The sequence below is a fragment of the Festucalex cinctus genome, chromosome 17 (assembly GCF_051991245.1).
Source record: "Festucalex cinctus isolate MCC-2025b chromosome 17, RoL_Fcin_1.0, whole genome shotgun sequence".
NCBI classification, from domain to species: Eukaryota; Metazoa; Chordata; class Actinopteri; order Syngnathiformes; family Syngnathidae; genus Festucalex; species Festucalex cinctus.
Window position 1 is genome coordinate 7,605,410 of NC_135427.1, and position 18,493 is coordinate 7,623,902.

General features: G+C 39.8%; 2 protein-coding genes across 8 annotated transcripts in view; one reads left to right on the plus strand and one right to left on the minus strand.

The window, feature by feature from the left end:
- Positions 1–18,493, minus strand: part of slc38a10 (solute carrier family 38 member 10) — a 32,316-nt gene that overhangs the window by 12,704 nt on the left and 1,119 nt on the right. Inside the window, exons 1-10 of one of the 6 annotated variants that reach the window (XM_077503784.1) lie at positions 12,084–12,339; positions 11,713–11,948; positions 9,754–9,871; positions 9,076–9,121; positions 8,805–8,898; positions 8,565–8,708; positions 7,335–7,459; positions 3,175–3,277; positions 1,884–2,066; positions 137–248 (exon numbers count right to left, since the gene is read on the minus strand). In XM_077503784.1, the coding sequence (XP_077359910.1) occupies positions 137–248; positions 1,884–2,066; positions 3,175–3,277; positions 7,335–7,459; positions 8,565–8,708; positions 8,805–8,898; positions 9,076–9,121; positions 9,754–9,871; positions 11,713–11,766 (979 nt within the window). In that variant the 5' untranslated portion in view covers positions 11,767–11,948; positions 12,084–12,339. Of the gene's footprint in view, positions 1–136; positions 249–1,883; positions 2,067–3,174; positions 3,278–6,697; positions 6,823–7,334; positions 7,460–8,564; positions 8,709–8,804; positions 8,899–9,075; positions 9,122–9,599; positions 9,719–9,753; positions 9,872–11,676; positions 11,949–12,083; positions 12,340–18,493 lie in introns of those variants that run through there. The other 5 variants (XM_077503781.1, XM_077503780.1, XM_077503783.1 and 2 more) reach the window with 5 other exon arrangements.
- Positions 11,703–18,493, plus strand: part of bahcc1b (BAH domain and coiled-coil containing 1b) — a 111,234-nt gene continuing 104,443 nt past the window's right edge. For both annotated transcript variants that reach the window (XM_077503775.1, XM_077503779.1), the window contains exons 1-2: positions 11,703–11,796; positions 13,079–13,173. The gene's annotated coding sequence lies outside the window, so the exon portion shown is untranslated. The remainder of the gene's footprint in view (positions 11,797–13,078; positions 13,174–18,493) is intronic.

Genomic DNA, 18,493 nt, shown 5'->3' on the forward strand with positions numbered 1-18,493 from the left:
GACAGTCACTGACTCATAAAGTCACATTCGCGCGGGTCGTTAAAGCGTCCCAGCGACTCTGCCCACACAAAGAAACACGTGCACCTTTTCCAGAGCGCCAGTCAACAAGCTGCACGCAGACACACAGCGACTGTACCGTTGGGGATGAGAATGCCTCCCAGCATGGTGCCAAAAACGATGCTGAGGGTGATCATCTTGAAGCGCAGAGGCGGCATGTATCCACCGGCAGCAAATGTCCCATCTTTTTGCTGCAAGGGAGAAAATAAGACGACTATTGAAAAACAGCACAACAAAAATTTGGTTCATTATGACTGTCTACATTGGATTTTCGTTTCTGTAGGTTACAGACGGTTATGCAATATCTTCTATATATTGCTTTCATTTCACTTTTGAATCCTCTCACTGCCCAGTAGAATAAAGAAAAACATTTACACGCACTAACACTAACCAAAATCAAAATATTAGTTTGCTACGCCAGCATTATCTAAAACAACGTTATTACAAAAGCAAATTTCACATGTAAATCAAATATAGACATCAAATATAAATATTAAATATTATTTAAACTTCAGAGTAGGTGTGCATGTGGACAAACACTTGAAGAGATTTTTCAAATTTTGATTATGAGATACTGTGTGTTGCGGGGGTGTCAAACTTGTTTTTGTTGCAGGCAACGTTGTAGTTATGCTTTCCCTCAGACGGCCGACTCAAACCTAATAAATGTATAACCGCCTCATATTAATAGATAATGGCGTCAGGTGGATTCCCTACATTTCTAAAAAAGAAAAAAAAAAAAAAAAAAAAGACAGCAAGCCATTTTCAACACTTGATTGATTAGTCAATTATTGGTAAAAAAATAAATAAAAATTACGTTGTGACTAACCAATAGTACAAATTGAAAAGATTAAACTGACCAAATTTGGACATAGGAGGATCCCACCCAACAGTGACAATTTGCATGTCATAATTATAGATAAGAAATTTTGAAAGCAGAAGTCAAAGGGGAAAAAAATGTTCAACCATTTTACAATAAAGTCAGTGTCAGTGAGGGGCAGGGCTAGACTGGCCATTTGGCATACAGGGCAGATGCCCGGTGGGCCGGCATCTTTTGGGGCCAATGCAGTGCTTTTTAATTATTATTTTCCTTCATTTTACCCCAAGAGACTGGCCCACAATTTAGAGCAACCAGTCCGATAATCAATTTCAAATATAGATAAAGTGAGACATCATCAATAAAGATCAGTGGCAGAACTACATGTTAGACAAGAGTCAGGCCAAAGTCAAAACGCCACCTGATTTTTTTTTTTGTGCACAGCGGGAGGGTCTTGCGAGAATATCTCAAGCGCAAATTGTCAAATCAAGGCAACTGGACTTTCTTGTTTGTTGAACATGTTCCACCTTTATTTAAATTTTGAAAATGGTGAGAAAGATGCATTCTAGGAGATTTGTGCCATCACCTATCGTTTGCATACACTGACATTTTTCCCCCAAAGACTTTTGGTCAAGATTTTAGCATGAAACATGAAATAGAGGCACCCGATTTGCTGAAGATTACCACATAAAATGATGTGGCAGGCCAGCTCCGGCTACTGAGCCTCGATTTTGACGCCTGTTTGTGTTTGATGTCCCCCTGTCGATGTATGGCGCTGAAGTCAGCTGTGTTTGTGTACCAAAGCTCACGTGTGGATATGAAGGGGGTAAAAAACAACCCTACTGAAATTGAGGTCACGACGAGTTCCTTTCTTGGTATATTTGCGAAGAACTGTGCTTACATAGGTCACACACTGAGAATGACTCAGCAGTTTCTAATCAAGCACAGCAAACATAGACGCTGATAGGCGGCCATTTTCTGTGTGGCGGTGGAAAAGAACTTCCGAGATCACCTGCTGCTCGAAGAGCATGGTGTTGATGGCCTGGCGGCACGGTAAGATCATCATCGGGAAGCCGACGGCCACGGACATCATGAAGCCCACCCGGATCACCTCGGTCACCAGGTTGGAAGGGAAGTTCATCAACACGTTGCCCGCAATGTTCTCCGTGAAGCTGACGTAGCCAAAGAAGCCCACCTGGAAGCAAGAAGGCTCAGTGTGTAGTTATTTAGACACATTAAAACACAATAAAATGGCATTATAACTTAAATTGGCGGAAAAAAAGGGCTAAAAAAAAAAACATTAATATGAAATTACATTGAATTAGGGGTGTTAAAAAAAATCGATTTGGCAATGTATAGTGATATTACAGCGTGCAATTCTCAAATTGATTCGAATCGATGTTTAAACATCAATTTTTGATGGAAATATTCAACAAAATGTCTTACTTAGGGTTGGGATTCACACCTTAAGCATCAAAGAAGATTATATTAATGGAACATTAAGCTTTAATATTTTATTTCAACGCTGTTCAAACATGAACGAGACTGCAACCTGTTTGTTAAATATAGTGGCTCACAGTTATAACAATGAACTTTCAGATAAATAAATACATTTTTATACAACTCTTACAGTTTACATGTACAAGTTTACTGATTAGTAATTTCTAAAAAATAAAAAAAAAATAAAAAATCACAATAATTTATAGATTCTTATCGGGATTAATCGGTATTGAATCGTGACCTATGAATCATGATACGAATCGAATCATCAGGTACTAGGCAATTCACACCTCTACACTGTATATAATGCATGTTAAATATTTGGAAAATTCTTATTAAATTAAATTGAACTTGGACTAAAATCTGGTCTCTCTCTCTCTCTATATATATATATATATATATATATATATATATGCATGTAATTTAGTGTCTGAACAGATGCATTCAAAACCTTAACTGTCAAATTAAGTTGCAAAGATTTCTGTTCATTTTACCTGAAAGACGAAAATTGCTCAAGTTCATGACTTTTTGTATACAACTTCCCTTTATGAATTGAGAATGTAGCAATCTGATTTAACCAATGCTGCTTTATTACTTTTCTCCTCTTTAATCTTCTGCACAAGGCTGAAAAAACTAATACCTCACACATCCAGAATGACTGTCCTCGATTGACTTGGCTATCTGCACATCATCATGCGCAATAAAAACACGAGCGTCATAATGATGTTTTGGATGGACAATAGCATTGGACTGAATGTGTGTCCAACACAGCTGGTGCGGCGAGTGGGTGCGTCTCCACTCACAGTGATGTAGAAGACAGTGACGACATTGAGGGACGAGGTGAAGATGGTGCTCATGCGTTTGACGGACGGCTCGTCCAGGCTGTCGTAGGTCGGCAGCACCTGACTGCGAGAGACAAGAATGCGAGAGACTACAACACAAACAACCAGGCTAGAGCCAACACACTGGGGGGTTGTTGCTGCATTCGTGTGCCGTCTATGTTACCGGATGAGAAGTTAGCGATGCCATTCGATACAGTCAATGTTAACTCTTTGACTATTCACATCATCCTTGAAAAAGTTCTATTTCATCAGATTTCGTCATGTTTTATTGTAATTTCATCCACCAGCAGTCCATTGAAAAGAGATACAATGCTGCCATCTGCTGACCAGTTATTGAGTGTTTTTGATTCCACAACCTATTGACCAGGCAGCACTGCACTTAGATGTTGCACTACCCATTGATATATTAAAAAAAACAAAACAAAACGTAGTTGATGTCATATAACGTTTATGGCGGCATATATCGTGATTTTACGAATCGTTATTAAACGTTTTTGGCGGTCAAAGAGTTAATTTGGTGCTTGCATTTGTTAAGTCACCCAAAAAAATAAAAAAATAAATAAATAAATAAAAAAAAGTGTTTTTATGGTCTCTGTTGCCTAAAATTGTGGTTCAGAACTAGTGCTGTCAAAGTTATAGCATTAGTTAATTAATTTTAAAATTATCGCATTAATCATGCAGATTAATCACACTATTAATTTTGACCGCGGAGGATCCGTTTAAGCAATAAACATAACTACATGCATTAAAGGAAAGCATTTAATACATTTTTGTGTCTGACATTCAGAATATTTGTTCATGTCAAAATATTGGGGTCATTCCCCACCCCCCATTTTAAATTATGCAATTAATTAACTAATTAGAAAAAGAAGAGAATGAGAGTGTGCAATGGATTAAATTTTTGGAAGAAGTTCCAACACATAATAAATAAGTGCTCTTTAAATTTGGCGGGCAAAAAAATATTTACAAAAAAGCCTTTTTTGATGAAGCAATTAATCATGATTAATCAAAATTCTAAGATGTGAGTAATCTGATTAAAAAATGTAATCGTTTGTCAGCTCTATTCAGAACATAATCTAAACCATTTTTTTCCCAACCATGATTTCTCCAAGGCACATATTTTATAAGAAAATCTCACAGTAGAGAACCAGACAAAAATGTCACAAAATGCTTAAAGAATGATGATCTTGTCTCAATTAAGTCAAATAATGAACTTGAATCTGAGGTTGTTTTGTTTAAGTCGAAAATATTACTCATTATATACATATTATATTAATATTTTTTTCCAGAACAATTACATGTACCTGTAATTGATCAATTGGACAATTTCCATCAAATTCAGCTTTTTTTTTCTTTTTTTTAAATAAAATAATAAAATTTAGAAACTGTCATTTTTTTGCTTATATTTCAGCCAAGTTTGAAATTTACTACACAAAAAAATATTTTAGGCAATTCTTATGAAGACCAGCGTTGCCAAACACTGTAAAATTGACTTCATAAAAAAATATACATAATAATAATCAGGCACAGACTGCAACAAGTTTTCCCCAGGTGTGTCAGCGTACAATTCTCACGCTGGAAATCATGTTAATTGTACTAACTGATCATGAAAAGGAACTACACGGTCATTTTCAAATAGCAGTGGATGGAAATAACGCAATGGCAGTTGAGGGAGTTGTGTGCGTTTGTGACAGGAGGAGGTGACAGTAGGCAAGGCTGGTGTCCGCTTGGTTACAAAAAATAACATTTTTGGGAAGCGGTGTGGTAACATTAACCAGTGAATGATACAGTAATTAACTACTAGCGCCTGGCAGATTAAAGCGAATTATAAACTTACTCTTTCCTATATGTACAAAAAGTGAAAGGCCCAAATGGCCATGACTTTCATTATCTCTTTCTTTTTTTTTTCTGTTTCACTTTTCATACGCTTGCAAGTTTATGAGCAAGAACTGTCCTGCACTCCCACACCGTGCTTAATCCACAAACCATTAAATCTCAATGCCAAGGTTAAATAAAATGGCGTACTGTAAGAAGGGAGCGAAGGTGTGCAAATGGTCGCAAAATAGCGCAGACTGCTGTGATTTTATTTACAGTAGCTTAAAGCAGTCTATAAAAAGCAAAAATACGACACAAGCATAAGGGACCAAACATGGACTGATGCACCGCTCAATTAACTGACTTAAAAAAAAAATAAAAAAATAAAAATGTGCATACAGTTAAGTGTAACTATGTCAGTATCCAACCCTGTAGCCAAAAAACAACAAGGCCAGCTCCCGTTCTATCATAATGGCAATGTTAAGTAATGATGTAACGGGGAGTAAACACGGTTCATGAATGTAATAAAACTCCAATGTGCTGAGAGTTATTTAATCAGCCTGTGAATGCATCAGTGTGTGTCTGTAGGAGGGCCGCAGTCCAGCGTGTTGATTAGTGGTTTGGCTTCCGCTGCCTGCCATCTAACGGCGCTCCCGCCTCGCTCGGTCCTTGACAAGCGGCCAAACACATCATCCTGCCAAATATCACTCAGCGCCACTAGTGGGACCTGGCGCCCGGACACGCGCGCGCACACACACAAACACACGGGTAGACGTCCTTCCCCTTTAAGCATGCGCGCACCTCATTTGTTCATGAACGTCGCCGCTATACAGTGAAATGTGGTTGGTTTTGTACTATTATAGTTACTAAGGCCCCCCTGTAAAGTGAAAATAAATGTGTCTTGTGAATTTGACACACCACAGAGACGCCTAATTGAAATGATTAAAAATAGATACTAATTCATCTAGCATCTACGGAAGAGGATTAGGGCCAGTAAAGAGAAGAAAAAAAAAGTTAGCAGGATTCGGACTTTATTCTCACAATTCTGACTTTAAAGTGAAAATTCTCACTTTTTTTCTCCGGGAGCGAAGGAAGGTTGCTTCAGTGAAAATGGCTGCGAGTGAATGAGTTAAATAACCCAAAGCATGGACTAAAGTCGGAGAAGGCAAAGAAAAAGAGACAGCATGCAGAAGGGTGTAAGAGAAGAAAAACTGACAAGTTCGTTATAGCTGTCAGAATTTAAATGCGGTGGTGTTACTTCAAGAAAAAAAAAAAAGTTAATGGCATGAGAAGATCAGTGAGAAACTCCCATTGAATATATTGTCTAATATAATAGCTGTAATGTGCACAATACTGGCGAGGTAGCCGACTTGTATTTGCTTCAATTACCACGTGGCTGTGAGATGCGCATTAGCAGAATCAGCAGCCTCTTTGTGCAATTATAATTCGCTTGCACCGTATATTGTCAGATTCACCCCCTGTCGTGGCTTTCATTGAATCATGCAAGGATCCATGCAGCATCCACATTACATCTCCCAGCAAGAATTAGCCCGTGGAGAAGCGTTAGCATCCATCCACCATGGGGTCTACGGGGACTACTTGACTACATGTCAGTCACTCGAGCTTGTGAGACGTTTACAGTCCGGTCCCGTGCGAGAGGAGTACTTACGACTGACAGGCGAAGGCCATCCCACAGATGGGGAGACAGCGAAACACCCCCTCCCATCGCATCGCATTGACCTGCCCTAGCCACCAGCCACTGAGCAGCTCGTGTTTGAATGAAGACAGCACCATCTAAGGGGAAGGAGGGAGGGAGGGGGAGGGGGGTGTTGGGGTTACAGCGCAACCGAAAATCAAGACAGGTGGAGGAAGTGTAAAAACAAAGCTGCTCCCATGCATTTGATGACTCATGAATGGAGGAGAGAGAACCAGAAATGAGGACGTGGACACCCCATGCTGCACAGAAACCTGAAAGATGGGCGTGAGGAACATGGCGATGTCATAAAATCAAATTGAGAAACGTGTAAGGTTAATTCTGGGAAAGCACTTGTCACCATTTGCAACCAGCCTGCTCAACCTGATGAGACGGGGTCCAAAAATATTTCACTCGGCTATTACCACCCCGCCCTGCCATCCAGACACATACACACACACGTGACGTTTGAGGGAAAAGCCGAATCCAAACGTGAGAAATGAGGAAAAGCTGGCAAAACTTTTTTTTTTACGGGGTGTAATGAATTACAAGCTCCTTCACTGCCCTCCTTGATAGTGTAATAACCTCGTGGTGGGTTCCATGGTTTACTTACGGGTGACAGCAGAAGGTGGTGGCGATAATGGGCAGGCACTGAATGACGCCCCTCAAGCGCCACAGGTGAACCCGCTCCAACCAGGAGCCTGACACTATGCCATAGCGCAGCGACGACAACACTATCTACAACATGAGCAGCAGGCAGGAGAGAGGGGAGTAGTAGGAAAGGGTGTCAGAACAGGGAAGGTGGGAAGGATGAGAAGCAGATTTGTGACTGTTAGCGGGTTCAGGGTTCTAAATGGACCCAGGCTGGGCCTGCATCTACTAACAGCAGACACGCGTCATAAAAACGATTCCGGGTTAGAGTTGCTGCAAGCTGTAGTGAGAAGTCTGTGGAAGCAGGAGTGAATGTGAGAACGCGCAGATGAGTTGCAACAGGCAGAAAAAGTTGCTGGACTCCGGATCCCCAAAAACAATTGGATTCAAATAATAAAAATAAGATAAAAAGAACAACTGAGCACTCACTAGTTATTATGTTAATAGAACATAACTGAAATTATTGAGTATCTTTAGCAGGAGAGTGCATTTGACCTTAGGTGATAAAGAAAAAAAATAATAATTATGCAACAATTGTTTTCATCCTGAGGTGAGTCCATCATTACATTGTCTTATCAACATCATCATCATGTTGATCATCACAGCACAAAAGGACCACCAGCAAAGACTGTGATAAAGGAAATAATAATAATAATAATAATAATAATAATAATACAGCAAAGACTGTGATTAAAGAGATAATAATAACAATGCTAATAATACTTAGAATAATAATAATAAAAACAACAATAATAATAATAATAATAATTATTATTATTATTATTATTATTATTATTATTATTATTATTACGGTTAATATATAACACTCTAATTAGGGCTGAACTATAATACAGAAGTTGAAGTGATAAAGTCACCGATATGATACAAAAAAATCGTATTTTTTTTTAAAGAATTTATGGCAAAAAGAAGAGATTTAATAATCGATTCATAAAACCATGAATCGATTACCAGTATGTTATATATCGCTTCTTTTTGGGCTTAATAAGGAAAATTGATTTAATATCAATTATTCAATTTTTAAACGCAGCTCTAATATTTTGTTTATAAAACCTGAAATCAGTTTATCAATAAAATTCTTATTATATTGCAATTTGTGGACAATGCCGACATCTATAGCAGTCAATCAATAAATTACTGACGTCCTGTTCAGAGAGCGGAGAGACAAGCTTACCGTGAACATAAAGAAAGTGTAGAACATGAGCGCCATGGCCGAGAAGGACTGGATGGAGGACATCATATTCCTCTGCAGGCTCAGAGGGAGCACGATGAAGAGCGACACGGCGATCAGCAGCAGCACGCGAAAGCTGCCTGTCACCTTCAGAAAATAAACAATTTATTTAACAACCAAATTATCATTTGCTTATCGTACGCTTAAATTCTGGTGTTGAAGTGTTTACTCGAAGTCTCATACCTGTAAACCCAGCAGCTGAGCAAAGAAATTGGAGCCCAAATCTGCAATGACCACATAGAAGGCAATGCAGGTCCCCAACATCAAGCCGATCATACTGCAAAGGCATGGGGTGAAGCTGCATGTGAAATCTATTGTGTTTGCTAACTGATAATTTTTAATGTTAATGTAAAAAAAAAAAAAAAAAATCCTTAAACTGCTTTAAATTTAAATTTGCTTAGGTCTATAGATATCAACATACACACAATGGACATAAATGTGTCAAAAAAATTACCTAGTTTCCACCAGTGCTTTTCCTGGTTTTCCGTAAGCGTGGAAGGCTGCAAAGGCAAACATGACGTACGTTAGCATGCAACCACATCTGTGTCCAAAAACAGTCTTTGTTTTGATGTTATCATCAGCAAAACAAAGCCATTGTTGCACTAAAAAACACACTGGACATACTGGTGTTTCGCTGTGCGTACTTAAGTACAGTATAAACATAATCTGATACATTTGTTATGTTGCTATGGGATTTATTGCCAGTAATCCCCCTGTCAAGAGTTACATTTCAGAAGCAGCTGTGTTAGATTAAAATAAAAAATAACATATGCAGAGAGCCATATAAAAAATGCAATTAGAATCCAGTATTTTCTCGATCATCCCATCGAATAATCGGACAAAAATGTATTTTGCGTTATACAAACACAAAAACAAGTATAAGTGAGGTGAAGGTATTTTTTTGGTCCACTTGGGGTCACTATCCTCACATTATACTGTCATATTTGTGACTTTTTTGCTTTAAAGACAAAGCTTGACCTGGTGAGTGACGTGGGCGTCAGAGATTTAGATTAGCAAATAGGCTGGCTGCTAACTGTCTAATCCGCTAGCCTGTCTGCGTGTTGTGGCCACTGGAAGATCAAAAAAAAAAAAAAAAAGCATAATTTCTGCACATTTTCCCATTGCATCTCACCCAGTCCAGCATACGTCCTTCGCTTGGTATTGCTTGCGGTGTGAACCAGGAACATGCATGACTTGTGGGTCATCCAGGAGCAAAGGAACAACAGGAGAGTTCCCAGCACGATCCCACACTGAAGACAAAAACAGGGAGGAGTCAAAGCGCGTCCATCCATCTTGAAATGTACTTTGCGTTCAAATGTGAAGTGAATGACATAGCAAGGAGTGAAGGGTACATTTACATTGCCCACCAGTAATACAAAATACATTACTTCCAATATGGCATATCAACCTGCTGAAAGCATGTAATATAAGTGATGTATGTCATTTCGACATCCCTTCGACAGTTCTCTTCCACTTCCTTTAACTCATTTACTTCAAGCCAAACATGAGAGCAGAAATGAGGCATTAAATGAACAACAAATAACGACCATTAAAATATTCTGCTACAGGGGATCGGTTCCTGCGGTGGTGACGTAACCCAGATTTGTACGCAAGGTTTGCATGTGTGAAAGACGTACAGCGAGGACTCACACTAGATAAGACACTGAGTTCAACAAAGCTCCTTTGAGCTTAGTGTTGACAGGTTAAACTTTGTCCTTCCTTAGGCAAATATACACGTACAATACATACATGCATGCACAATTAAGCACACGTAACATATTTAGATTTGCTTCTGGATTTGAACACTGTATTGCATTGTTTGTCACATTTATTTCTGTGCAGTGTGTGGTCATCTTATTAAGGATTCTCACCGGGCTTCTGCTTCAGAAAGTAAACTTTTCAAACTCATTGTCAGAAGTATTCCTCTTAAGTTGTTTGGAGGAATCGCCATAGTTGTTTTCTTGCTTAATTAATGAAGGGCCCCAGTTTAATATGACTCCCGAGAAACTACTGTAAAAAAAAAAAAAAAACTCTGCACCTTGGGCTATGTCATTGACTATTAATGTTTTACGATTGAGAAGGAACTAAGCTTCATTAACTTGTTGGCAAGTGAAACAAGATAATCACTGTAGTAAATATCCAACAGGATATTTGCGTAGTTAAATCTAGAGGTGAGCTTCATTTTCTCCCACAAAATCAATGTTTGGGTGATTAGTGTGTGGTTAGTGTTATTAGAAATTAATAGGGGTGTTAAAAAAAATCGATTCGGCGATATATCGCGATACTACATCGCGCGATTCTCGAATCGATTCAATAATCGGCAGAATCGATTTTTTATTTTTTATTTTTTTTTATTTTTAGGATTCACACCTTGAGCATGGAAGAATGTTATATGAACGGCACATTAAGCCTTAATATTTTTATTTTAATGCTGTTCAAACATGAAACAGATTACAACCTCTATAAGACTGAAATTTCAGATAAATAAATAATACATTTTCATATAAATCTTACACTCTACAAGCTTACTGATTAGTATTTTCTAAATATGAATGAAAAAAAATCGCAACAATCGACTTATAAATTCGTATCGGGATTAATCGGTATCGAATCGAATCGTGACCTGTGAATCGTGATACGAATCGAATCGTCAGGTACTAGGCAATTCACACCCCTAGAAATTAACACCGATATAATAATAATTTTCTCATATCCCTCCCGCAGATAGGAACTACTTTGTTTGGTGGTGAGAGTCATTCTTTTTGTGCGTATTTGAAGTAAATTACTGTACATTACAATTAACGTGAAAGTTCCGTGTGTTTTTTTTGTTTGTTTTTTTGAGTATACCTCAGAATTAATGGTCAAGTTAGATTGTTTTACTCTAATTTGAAGGTTTTTTGTTTGTTTGTTTTTACCTTTTAACCTGCTTTTGCGGCAGGCACCCTAGAGAGCCAACTGTTTGAATACAAACATTTAAAATGTCGATTTCAATTTTAAAACGTAGGGATAAAATGGCGGCCATGAAACGCGCACGCGCAAGCCGCAGGTGACGCACCTGTTTGAAGCAGAAGGGCATAGTGAGCACACTCACGCCGACTATGCTGTTCACCACGTTCATGATGAGACCCCAGTTGGACGCCGTCATTTTGGGACAGGCGACGTCTTCTTTCCCTCGGTAGGCAAATGTCAAACAACACGAGGAAGAAAAAAAAACGCAATACAGTGAAGAAGGGGAAAACCTCAAAATGTCACAGTGGAGTTATCACTTGGTCACGGCGGAATTTGTCTCAGTTCCGGGGTTCCACAACTCCTTTTAGTGACGTGGCGCTGTGGGGAGAGTAAAACAGATACGTACGTTAGGAATACTTTTAACGTTTGATAAATAAAAACAACATACTAATACGCGAACGTCTGTCTCACAAAGTCATGTTTAACAATAAAGCGCCAAGATGGCAACTTTACCGTTTAAAGTTTCATCATTAACCAAGCGTATCGGTGGCCTGTTTATGTAATCATGGGCGGCATCATGTCATAAATCGGTCGATTATGTCTGTAGAGTATCATCCTCCTTTATAATCTTGTACGCCGTAGTTTTAAAACAACTTTCTTCGAAATAGTAAATCAAATACTGTCTTGTTTTTTTTCCCCCTGTATGGATTCAGTCGCTCTCGTATCCAGGAAGTAGCGATTGTAGTCGAGGAAGTGAATCAAGACAACACAGCCTGCACCTTTGCCTATCCGAGAAATACTCGAACGCCCCCTAGCGCCTCTATAGCGCTTGCACGTTTGATGCTGAGGCCTTCTCCTATGATGAATATTTTTGTCCTATCGAGAGATAGATGGCAAAAGTACTCCAGGAAAAAAAGGACAGAATCTGAAATGGGCCTATTGTACCATCCTGATAACTTTTTACAGCAATATGTCATCCACAAGTTGAAAGGAAAGTAACAAAGAAAAAGGGGGAGAAAATAGTTGTCAGAAAAATACTTCACAGCAGTTACTCAAACGTCTGACATCATATACCACCTCAAAAAAATACTTAAGTCTCCAAATAATCAAAAACAAGCACTTCTGGACTGGCTCGATGTGATCTGGATTTTGTTTTCTTGTACTTGTGACATGTAACGACAATAAAGTTTAATCTAATCTAGTCATTTGTTTCCAACATTTTCAGCCTTTTCATCTCTTCGTCTGATAAATTGAGATGTCGATGCCATGTTTCAGATGTCTCGGTTGAGAGCGGTTGGACTTGACAGATAGTATCAGTGAAACCTCCCAGATGGTTTCGTTTAACTAACTGCTTGTGGTCCACATCATCAACACTTTCAAACATTTATTTATTTTTCTTAAAAATAGACATAATAGTAAAAATGTATAGATTAAGTTATATTCAATAATTTCAGAGGTTTTGATAAGTACATTTTGAATATTTTAATTGTTTGTTTTCTTATTTACAGGTGGGCCTCTGTTTGCCATGGTCCCGACATTCGATGTTTCGTGGTTATGTTATGAACGAGGTAGCTTCCAGTGTACGAGCCAGCAAGGAGTAAAGGTGAGGAGTGGTTTTTTTTTTCTTTTCTTATCTTCTTTTTTTTTTTCTTTTAACTGTAACTATGACGTTACTACCACATTAGGGACTTGCATATAAAAGAAAGCGGATCCTGTTTTTCCAGCCGTCAGATTCCAGTCAGGAAAGGGAAACAAGGGGGGGATGCAGAGGCTAAAGGTGTGAGGGTAAACAAAATAAAAAAGCTAAAACATACTCAGGGGGCGAAAAAAAAAATATTAAACTCCAGCAGCTTAAATGTGACTTGTGATAGTTTATTCCTGCTGCCTGCCTGGTGCCCTCTCAGATAGAAGACTATTGTGTTGTTTGACCAGGAAATGGAAGAAAGAGTCGAGGAGTGGTGGGAGGGGGGGTTACCCAGAGCGCTTTGCCTGAGAAGGGTTGTGCTGTATCTCCAAGGATCAAGGTTATTCAGAGGCTGGGATGTGATGGTTAGGGAGGCAGCTGGGGGATGAATGGAAGTGTATGTCAGATAGTTTTGTTTTGTTGTTGTTACACTGCTGCAAATAGCGGGGAAAAAAACGCCATTGTTACAAAATTAAAGAGTGCGTTTGCAATTAAAGCCAGAAAAACAACCAATATAGACGGAAGGCAGCGCTTTTTGCCCATAGCCTCACATTCATCTGTTACTTTGTGCCTTGAAGAATTTTAGTTGACTGCACAGTCCAAAAAACATCAACTTTAAACCTATAACATTTTGTTTTATAGTAACATTTGAATGAGTCATGCTACTTGTGTAGCATCTGTGGCTAACTACCTTATTTCAATTACTTATAAATGTAAGAATTATTTTCTTGCTTTCACTGCAGTTCTTACTAAATTTACAGCTACTAAACTAATCAATAAAATGTAATATAAAATGTGGGAAGTGAATGATTGGGAAGTGACGCTACATTTAAATCTTGCTAGCAGGTTTATCATTGCAAACTTCCTCTTTAACTAGATGCTACATAGCGCTAACAATTGTTTGCTTCTGCCGCACTGTTCGCGCAGATGCGTCGATGCTAAGTGGGTGAGGAAACAATTAGTTCTGCCTCGAGCCTCACTGCATTATTTATTGGAGCTAAGCATGAAATACTACAAGTACAAACTGCTTATGTGTGGCAGTTACACATTGCGTTGCCATTGTGTGTGCACGGAAGTGACAATTTGCCGTCAATGTTAAATTTTGCCTGACACTATATACAAGCGTTTATATAGATGCAACTCCCTCTTGAAGTGACCCTTCTGTGGTGCTTGTTAGCGTAAACTTGAGCTACGAGGGCTGCATGGTGGCAACGTCAGAATTTGTAAATGTTCTTTACAAAAAAAAAAATACATAAAAAATAAAAAGGCGCTTTTAAGATGGAGCGGCGAGTAAGAGCAGCTAGCAAGAACTAGCTGGAGCGGCTAATAAGCGGCTAGTGGGAGAAGCTAGCAAAAGCTAGCGAGAGCAAAGCAGAGGGAGACAAGCCTGAATCACGGGACTTAGCGTTAACTGCAAGCACCACCAAATGCTAACTATATTTGCAAATTTCTTCTTTGGGTATCTGTAGCAAAAAGAAGGCGGCAAAACAGGTCAGCCTACTGTAAAGCGCCATGTGACCTATATAATATAATTAGCGATTACTAGACTTACAATTATATATATATTTTGTAGTGTAGTTTAATTTTCACAAGGCATGTTTTGGCCCTTAAAATTCACGCTAATGGTGAGATGAAGGGGAACGTAATATGCTTGAGAACAGAGTCGATATGTGTAGGAACTCAAGTAAGTGCCTCAGCACATAATATTTATATATTATATATAAATATACTATTTAGAATATTTTTATAATATTTTTCAGACCGTGACCCTTCTCAGGATTATAGAAGATGGATGAATGGATAATTTATTTTTCATTGCTGTAATATATAAAAGCAAATATATATTTTTTTCGTTTGTTTTTTAGTATGAGCTCTTTTTTTTTTTTTTTTCGCCATGTTCGGATATCGTTACATCCCTATTTTAAAATGGATGAATTATTAGTTCACCACTAGATGGCGCTAAATCGTACACACTGTCCCCTTAAAACAACCTTGTTATCAGCTAGCTAATGCTAACAGAGGTGATGATTAGCTGATTAGCATCTAAGTTACTGCAAAATTGGTTGTTTCTGTTGTATGGGGCCCTGGAACGGATTAATAGCATTTCCATTCATTTCAGTGGTGAAAGATGATTTGAGATACGATTGTTTTGTGCGAGTAGTCAAGGAACAAATAAGTCATATCTCAAGGCACCGCTCGTACTTGAGATAAAATTGTGGTCACTATTTGAGGAAATATTTTTATTTTGTGCCTCTAATTGACAACATTTGTCCCTTTTTACGACGAAATTGTAATTTCCACAAATTCTTCTTCTCATTGTGTGTGTGCAAGTGTGCATGTGTGTGTGATCAGAGAGGTTAAGACAGGAAAGCCCTGCTCCTTGTGCACCAATGACCCCTCAAAATCAATGTGACAGACCAGTTGATTGGCTGGAGGGTCCTGTCTTTCTGCACCTAATCCCTCAAGGTAGACCCTCGGCCAGGCCTGCCCTGTGCGCGTGCATCTGCGCATGTGTGTCTTTCTGCACCTAATCCTTCAGGATCGAGCAAAAGCCACGGGTTGGCGTATCGGCGCAGTTATAGGGGTCAGGCCTGTGTGTGTACGTGTGAACGCTTGAGTTCTTCTCCCCCCCCGGTTGTCCAATTAACAGTGTGGAGTAGCGACGTATATTCCAAAAGGGTCAGTCATGTGTTTGGAAGTAGTAGTAAGTTATGTGGGCGGGGCCAGGGGCACATTTTAGGCCAGATTTGGACCGATAACCCACTTTGGGGCGAAATTGGACGCAGGCATCTGGATTTGACCCGGGGTCCTCGGCGCGACCCCGCGAGTGACCAAGGGGGTCACGGGGCACAAAGCAGAGCGGTGACCCCGCGCAGGTCAAGCATGCGGGCGGCTGAAAGGACGCCTTTGTGGGGGCCTGGCATGCTCACTATTTCCCATGAGCGCCAGGGGAGCGCGTCTGCCCAGGAAACGCGAGGCGGAGTGGCGAGGTAAACCGTAATTGATTTTTGTTTGGATTTCAAGTCGCTTGATGTGTGATTATCCCCGACAAGACGCCCTGATTTTTATTTGCTACCTTCCGTGTGGGTGTGTTTGATTTGCGCGCACTCTGGGAAAGATTTAGCTCGTCTGACGGAAACTTTGCCACTCTGATTCATGTTTTATTCCCATCCAAATCATCACAAACTCATTGATGGTAGGAAAAAAAACAGAAAAACAAAGCCAGCCATGGTCTTTTATACGCCATCCAATCATGATCCCTGAGCATCTAAAAATCTTGGAGTTAATTCTTGCGCGTGTTTACGTTTGACTGAGAGTCCGCCTGTGGTCGCCGCTTGCTCCTTAATGAGCGCGCACACGCCGCCTCCAGTGCTTGTGTGTGGCCCTCGGAGAGGCAGAGAGGAGCCCTCTGCTCCAGTAATCACATTTAATTACACACCGGCATTAGACGGCCCATGAATAGGGTTTTGAGGCAGGCCTCTCACGCTGGAATTGGCCGCATCCCCGCCGAACATTGCCCACCTTTGTCCCGGCCGTCCCCTCTATCTTCTATTAAGACTTTTGTCATTTGAGCATCAGCAAAGCACTACAGTCGAGCACTAACAACTAAACGCTGCACATTAAGAACGCCAAGGTAAAAAAGGGGACAATAGGCGTTTTCTTGGCGGAGCGGCGTGTGTCAGTCTCATTAATGAGGCAAATGGACCACACATTAGACTCATCAGCAATCGCGTTGCTGAATAAAGACCCCCGGAAAATGCTGCATGTCCGCTCGGTTATGATTTAAGCATAAAAAAATAAAATAATGGAGAGGCGAAGTGTATTCTGTTCTCCAAGGGAGGGTGGTGGGGGGGTAGGTAGTCGCACTGTGAAATCAATTTTTGAAGCGGAGCGTTTTGAAGATGACGTGGGGAGAGAAAGATGCCAGGTCGCCATCTGCATGCAGAGCGGCATTTACGTGTTAATATCGACATCTATCACCGTGTTTACGCATAGAATTATGCTCCCACCGCCCCCCAGAAAGAAGAAAAAAACGGTTTTAGGTCAACACATGTAAACGGCACACATGCTAATGTTTACCTCCAATGTAAACGCTTGTGAAAACAGCAAAATCCCTGTTTGAAGTATTTTGTGCACATTTTTAAGGGGCAATCAACCCAAACCCAAACATTTCTTTACAGTTCTATGCAGCCTCACTAGTCTAATCATGGTATGCTGATTATGATTGCATTTGTGGGAATATGAAGCACATTTTTTATCCGTCTCAGGGGGCGGCCATTTTGCCACTTTCTGTCGGCTGAAAATGACATCACAGTTGCTCAGGTAATGACCAGTCACAGCTCACCTGTTTTCTGAGTTTGGTCATGTGACATTCTCAAGCTGAGTCCTGATTGGTTAAGCTGAGCTCTGAGTAACTGTGATGTCATTTTGAGTGGACAGCAAGTGGCAAAATGGCCGCCCCCTGAGATGGATAAAAACGGATGGATTTTGGTACTTAATTCATATTCCACAAACACAATATTAACCAGAATGATGTGTTTAGACTAGTGAGGGTGTATACTTCCCTTTAAATCCTTTTGAAAATGCGTTATTTTCTTCCCAATAAGAAATAGGATCAGACATTTAAAAAGACAGACACACAGACTTAAACCCCGAAATTTTATTTAAAATATGTTCTATGCAGCCCCACTAGTACAAACATGGTATTCTGATTAAAATTGTGTTTGTGGAATGTGAATTAAGCAGCAAAATCCACCCGTTTTTATTCATCTCTGGGGGGCGGCCATTTTGCCACTTGCTGTCGACTGAAGATGACATCACAGTTGCTCAGGTAACGACCAATCCAGGCTCACCTGATTTCTGAAGCCGAGCCCTGATAAAACGTCAACTGGGAGTGACATTAAAGCTGAATTGAAGATTTTTTTTTGCCATCTGCCATACCGCTGCGTATTACGAAGTGGGTTGAATTGTATCTTTTGCTTACAAATCAAAGCAAAACAATTTAAAAACTGGCAAGTCAGATCATTCCTATCTTTTTTTCAAAACAGTTCCAATTTGCTGTTCTCAGAACAGTCAAAAATAAACATTTTGTGAAGTTCATCTTCAGCAATTTGATGGTAGAGGAGACCCATTTTTGTACCCTAAAAACATCACTTGGAAATGATTTCCGCTTTCCTCCAACCCGGCCCTCTCTCCTATTTTCTGTCACACACACACACACACACACACACCCACACCC